The sequence below is a fragment of the Octopus bimaculoides genome, chromosome 13, assembly GCF_046866305.1.
Source record: "Octopus bimaculoides isolate indiv1 chromosome 13, ASM4686630v1, whole genome shotgun sequence".
Lineage (NCBI taxonomy): Eukaryota > Metazoa > Mollusca > Cephalopoda > Octopoda > Octopodidae > Octopus > Octopus bimaculoides.
This window is the reverse complement of record NC_142940.1, coordinates 44,195,525-44,202,732: the sequence shown is the minus strand read 5'-3', so window position 1 is coordinate 44,202,732 and position 7,208 is coordinate 44,195,525. Positions and strand designations below refer to the sequence as shown.

Below are 7,208 nucleotides of genomic sequence, written 5' to 3'. Positions count from 1 at the left end.
CTGCAATCCCAGAACCACAAACAGTAAGAGATCTGGGCATCAACATGTGTAGTGATGCATCATTTCACATGCACATTGTCAAGTTGACAGCAAAGTGCAGACAACTGGCAGGGTGGATACTGAGGACATTCCGTACAAGGGATCAAAAAGTCATGTTGACTCTATGGAAGACATTTGTTCTGAGCCGCCTAGACTATTGCTCTCAGTTGTGGTCACCACACAGTGTTAAGCGGACAGCAGAACTCGAGGCAATTCAGCGGCACTATACAAAAAAGATCGCCACAGTCCAACAGATGAACTACAGGGAGCGACTGAAGGCACTAGGTCTCTACTCCCTAGAGCGCAGGCGGGAGAGATATGTAATAATATACATATGGAAAATACTGGTGCCAAACTTTGGTATCAAGTACTACAGGAATGCCCGCACGGGTCGCCACTGCATGGTGCCAAAGGTACCATCCACTGCATCTCACATAAGAACGAGATACTGCAGCAGCCTCAGTTTCAGAGGACCTCAGCTCTTCAAGACAAAACTTGACGCTTTCCTCTCCACGATACCAGACGAACCAATGGCTCGTAATGAGACGCAGTTTAGGGTAGCTATGTCAAATTCTCTTATACACCAGATGTGCCATCAAAACTCTTGATTGGACCATGTCAGGTGGGGGAGAAGAGCCATGCAAGGAACGTGAAAATCACCGTGGTGCACCAGCATGACTGCAGCCACTTGGCTGAAACACATAAATAAATAAATAAATATATATACGTACGTATATATATGTACGTATACGTATATACGTATATATATATATATATATACGTACGTACGTATATATATATATATATATATGTAAGTGAAAGTAAGAGATGTGAGGTACAAGGTGAATAAGGAACAGAATAAGATGGATAATATATATATATATATATATATATATATATAATCATCCAGTGTTTTAAATCCAGGTTTTGTCCCAGTTAATGGGGGTGGCAAGATCTACCTCAATGCCATTGCAACCGAGGTAGGCAGGTGCCGTCCACCCCAACCTTTAGGCTGGTTGGCTGGTGCCCAATCTCCTATGCTATCATGAGGCCTTTTTGTAGCTGGATTTTCTACAGGGAGCATGCCCTTGCTTACCTCCAACCTCAGACCAAGGCCTCAACCACAATTTTTAAGAAATGTGGTGGAAAACTAGCTGAGGAAGGCAGTGACGTTACTCCCTGAAACCCCTTTCGGATCCCCTCTACCTTTAAAGTATAAATGTGCATATATATATATATATATATATATATATATATATACATACACACATACAGTTAAGAAAGTATTTGTACATACAGAGATATTTTTTGTATTCAAGTAACACATACAGTCAAGCTTTTTCTTTCTGTATAAAAGAGTGACCAGCCTGTGTAGTCTACACAATATGAGCTGTAGCTTTGGCTACCACCTTTTTAAACATAATATACCCTCACCATATGTATGTCATCCCCAACAAAAGCACGGCCAGCCTGTGAGATCCACACCCTCTGCACATTCCACGAAATGCCACTGATCCATGCTCTTATACTACAGAGCACTAATTACAACAAAAGAAAAAAAGAAAGAAAGAAAAGTATGGCCTGTGAACACGGAATTATATAACACAGCTTATTCAACTAAGAAACATTGAAATACCATCAAATAAAGAATTCCACGAAACGGTTATTGGAAAAGGTGAAAGATGCCCTAAAGCATATGAAATGGAAGGCTTTTTACATGATTCAGACATCAATGACTCACTCACCTATTTATAACTTGTGTATAAAAGCATGCAACTACCAGTCATGAATTAAAGACTTCATACAATTTGTATGTGACCTCTTAGATATGAACATTGCTGAAAGTCTAACAACACCTTCTAGCAGAAACTAAACTTTGATACAGAAGAACATTAAAAAATCCAATAAAACCTTCATATTCACAGATAAAACGAAAAATCTATAAGAATTAGATAGACACGTACAATCGACTCAATATCCAACAACATTACCGAAAACCATGGAACAGTTCACTTACATACTTAGAATAACATAAATAATGAAGCAAACATTAGACTGGAAACAGACAATAGATCAGAATGTTTAGTTGAACGTAAAGTATATATATCACCTTCAAAGATCATTAAGAGAATTTCACCTCTAATCTGAAATGCAGATTAATCAATCCTACTAAAATTGAGATTGGATTACTTAGTAAATACATTTTAAATAACATTAATGATAGAATGATGAAAGCCACCAACTGATGTCACTGTAACAATAAGAAAACTATAATCAGCTGGTTTTAAAATGAGAGAAGAAAAAGAAGAAAATCACTCAAGTCATTATTGTTGAATTTTATCCCTCCATCTTGAAAGTGTTATGTATCAGAGCTCTAGGCTCTGCCAAGACATACATCACTGTTATTAACGATGACAGAATTCATTATGTATGCCAGAACGAAATAAAAAAAAAAAAAAAAGAAAAAGCTTACTCTTTGACAAACCCCATCTGTTGGTTTGATGTCAATATAAGATTGTTCAAAAGAAATATGTGATCTTTACATACTGGGTGCACTTAACAGTAAAGTCACAGCTATAGTTGTAGGCCTGCACAGAGATAACAGGTTGGCTTTATTGCAGAAGACCAACTGTAATGAGTTGGAAAAATTCAAACTAAACTTAACAGACAAGCGCAGGCATGGCAGCATGGTTAAGAGGCCTGCTTTGAAACCACGTGGTTTTCAGTTCAGTCACACAATACTGCACCTCTTTTAAGTGTCTTCAACTATAGCCCCAGGCTGACCAAAGCCTTGTGAAAGGATTTGGTGGACAGAAACTGTGAGGAAGCTTGTTGTAGTTATTTGTTTGCTTCCCTGCATGTAAGTGTGTGTCTCTGTGTTTGCTCCCACCCACCACCACTTGACAACCGATGTTGGTTTGTTTACAACCCCCATCACTCAGCAGTTTGGCAAAAGTGACAGATTCAAAAATATGCATTAGGGTTGATTTTTTTTTTTTTTTTACTAAAACTTTTGAAGGTGGTGCTCCAGCTTGGCCATTGTCCAATGACTGAAACGAGTAAAAACTAAAAGATCAAAGACAATACAGACAGTTACTGAAGTTGACCCCAGTATATGACTGTTACTATCTTTTATCAACTCCAGAAAAAACAAAACAGAAATTCGAATCTAGAATGTAAACAGCTATAATGGAAGTAACAACAAATATTTCTTCCAGCACTCTGCCATCTTTCTACTTCCACCCAATAAATTCCATTAAATAATGTAAAAAAAAAAAATCATATTTTTTCACCATCAAGAAAGTAAATTTCGAATGCAGTATAGCTTTGAAAACAGCATAAAAATGAAGTATTTACCCTTAAAAGACAGAAATAAGTTGCCAGTAGGTGGCTATGGGAGCCACCTGCTGGCTACTTATTCCTATCTTATAAGGACAAAATATCCAGTTTTTCTGCTGTTGTCATAGCCATACTGCATTCAAAATTTACGTTCCTATCTGTAAAATACTAAACACATTCAATGCTTTAAATGCTGTTGCAATCGTATTCATATTTTCTTCAATGTTTATCTATCTATGTTTCTTATATTGTAGAATTATCCACAGATGGAACTTGGAATATTCAAACTTGGTGCCATATTTATAGTTGGTAAGTACAGTATAAATACATTATTTACATTTGAAGGATATTTGTCCTCATCTTGTTTGTTGTCATCACAACGTTTCAGCTGATATACCCTCCAGCCTTCATCAGGTGTCTTGGGGAAATTTCGGACCTGGGGTCTCATTATTATTATTATTCAGGTCACTGCCTGGAATCAAGCTCTGAATCTTGTGGTTAGTAGCTCGTGCTCTTAACCACTACACCATATTCTATGAGGTGTCACGTTGCCTTATGGTGTGTCTGTCCCTGGTTCTACTCAGTCTTTGAGTGTGACTACTGCAGCTGTTTTTTTTTTATGACTGTAAGTCGATCGCAGCACATATGCCATAAACATCCTGTTGTCGTCAATGAGCACAGGACTGCTGCTCATAAGGAGTAGCTGGCTAGAAAGCATGTGGATTGAGCAGCCCATCGGCATATGGCATAGTGGTTAAGAGCACGGGCTACTAACCCCAAGATTCCGAGTTCGATTCCAGGCAGTGACTTGAATAATAATAATGATAACATCAGAAAAATACCTTAGGAATGAGAACCCAGGTTCGAAATTTCTCCAAAACACCTGATGAAGGCTGGAGAGTATAACAGCTGAAACGTGTTAACAACAAACAAGATGAGGACAAATATCCGTCAAATGTAAATAATGTATATAATTACTTATCTCTTAAATATAGAACAGTACAGTATAATCAAATACACTGGTTTGCAAAGGTACATGGCCTAGTTGTTAGAGTGTCACACTCATAATTGCAAGATCATGGTTTCAGTTCCTGGACAAGGTAGCACTTTGTTAGATGAAGTGTTTTGTTCAAGAATACATTGTTCTGCAAAGTAGGATTGAACATGAAACCACAAGGTTTGCAAAGCAAACTTCTTAATCTCTTTATGTAGAGATATTTTCCCCTACCTTAACTACAAACCCAGTCACTGTATTCCCTCTGCAAATTACTATTGAAATATAAAGAACTATCATCGTCATTTAACGCCCGCCCTCCATGCTGGCATGGGTGGGATGGTTTGACATGAGCCGGCTAGGCAGAAGCCTGCACCAGACTTCTGTGACTGTTTTGGAAGGATTTTTACAACTGGATGCCCTTCCTAACACCAACCACTCAGCAGAGTGGACTTAGTGCTTTTTACGTGGCACAAACACAGGTGAGGGCTGTAGGAATGATAATTTTTCTCTTTAGTCATTTATCATTTGCAGCAGCATTTATTATTATTATCACTATTATTAGGATGCATGGCCTAAGTGGTTAGGGTGTTGCACTCACAACCACAAGATCGTAGTTTCAATTCTTAGACCGGGCGATGCATTGTGTTCTTGAGAAAACGAAATTGACTAGTCCCCTCCCCCAAAACTTAAAATCAGTATGCTAAAACTTAAAATCAGTATCATTATTATTAACGAATTGCTTATTCTGTTTCTTCTTCCTTTCTGTATCATTACAGCAAGTGCTGACGTCGGCTTTGCTATCTGGGACCGGTATTCAGTGGACGATGCCCTTCCACCAGTTGCGTACACAGCTCATTTAATGGGAGCTTTGGCCGGAATCACAATCGGTCTAGTTGTCCTGAAGAACTTTGAACAGAAACTCCATGAACAATATATTTGGTGGCTTGCTCTTGGAATTTACATTGCGTGTACGGTCTTTGCCATATTTTGGAATGTTTTCTACTACTAGACTTTATATACTGCTATTACATTCTTCTCAGAACTTTCTCGAAGAACACAGACTCTGCAATATAAAGATTTTCCAACCCCTGCCCAAAAGACTCATGTGATGTCTCCAAAATATGACACACGCCCCCAACCCACACATACATTCGACATTCCAAAATTTCGATATAAAAATTTGAAAAACAAAATTTTCATTTAGACATGAACATCTTTAAAAGTAAGTATGTGTAAAAATGTATGTGTATATGTGTGTGTGTGTGTGTAAATATCAATATATGTATTTATATATACGAATATATATGTAAATGTGTATATAAATGTGTTTGTGTGTGTATATATACATACGTAAATATATATATGAATGCATATATGTATGCATTTATATATATGTATGTATATACATGTAAATACATGTGTTTGTATGCATGTATATACATACATGTGTGTGTGTGTGTATATATATATATATGTGTGGGCATATAAACTTGTGTTTGTGTGTATGTATATCTATATATAAATGCATGCATACACATTGATATTTTATATAATATATATATATATGCATACATACATATATACATATACATATATATATACATACATACATATACATACATATATATGTATATTTGTATGTATGAGTTGTAACTCCCAGCAGCATCTTTTCCTCCATCGCTCATCTATCAGTCATACTCCTACCCCATCTTTCAAGGGTCTACTGTCTCCTTCCCTCTACCACTCCGACTATCCCCCAGTGTTGTCACGGGTTGACACTAACAACCGACGAGGAGTGTATGATAAGGTTTACTGAGTGGGATGTCAAGAGTCAAAAAGAAAAAAAAAGAAAAAGGAAATCAGAGGAGGAAGAAGAAGAAAAGGAAATTAGAAGGAATTATGAAAGAATCAAAAAGAATGAGAATACATATATATGTGTGTATGTGTGTGTATGTGTGTGAATGTATGTAAGTGTATGCATTATTGTATTTAATTTTATATGTTTATATATACTGATCTACATGTGTGTGTGTGTGTGTGTATGTATATATATATATATATATATATATATATATATACATACATATAAAAAAGCTAGTGCAAAATAAAATAGTGTTATTTAAGTACACTTTCAACATACATATATGTATATATATTTCGGTTTATATATGTACCATGTTTATATGAATATTCACAAAGTAAAATAAATATATAAAAATACAAATGTGTATAAATGTGTGTGTGTGTGTGTATTGAAATGTATATATTGGGATTCATATATTTATGTTAGTGTAAGCTATATACTCGTACAATTATATAACAGTAAACATACATACACACATATACAAACACACACATACATGCATATACATGTGTATGTACACAGGAACACAGACACGTGTGTGTATGTATGTGTATATATATATATATATATACACACGCACATACATACAAATACACATATGAATATACCTCCGTTTTGTATTCCACTTGAGACCATAATCAATATATATATAATTAACCAATTAAACATTTACCAAAATGCCGTTCTCAACTTTGACATGGAACATTCTCCTTCATTACCAATTTGGCATTTGTTATTATTCTTTGCTTCCTCAGCACCATTATCATTGTCATCATCATCATCATCAAGCGTTGATGTTGTTATCAGAAACACTAAACTAATTTCGCATCACAATTTTAGCATCATCTATTTATTATTATTATCATCATTAATACTAAAGCGGTGAGCTGCCAGAATCGTTAGCACTCTGGGCAAAATGCTTAGCAGTATTTTGTCCGTCTTTAGGTTCTGAGTTCAAATTCTGCCGAG

At 36.0% G+C, this 7,208-nt stretch overlaps 1 protein-coding gene across 1 annotated transcript; it reads left to right on the top strand.

Annotated features, from left to right (window-relative positions):
* The first annotated feature begins 3,553 nt into the window (after positions 1-3,553).
* On the top strand, positions 3,554-6,293 carry LOC106881608 (protein rhomboid). Its single transcript, XM_014932070.3, has 2 exons — positions 3,554-3,687; positions 5,152-6,293. Exons 1-2 carry the CDS (start codon positions 3,645-3,647, stop codon positions 5,382-5,384), a joined length of 276 nt encoding a protein of 91 aa, XP_014787556.1. The 5' UTR covers positions 3,554-3,644; the 3' UTR covers positions 5,385-6,293.
* Positions 6,294-7,208: the final 915 nt, after the last annotated feature.

Bases quoted from the DNA above. Each gene is read 5' to 3' on its own strand.
- LOC106881608 (XM_014932070.3), top strand. From the start codon at position 3,645: ATGGAACTTGGAATATTCAAACTTGGTGCCATATTTATAGTTG. The intron at 3,688-5,151 runs GTAAGTACAGTA...GTATCATTACAG, and splicing joins TGGTGCCATATTTATAGTTG to CAAGTGCTGACGTCGGCTTT.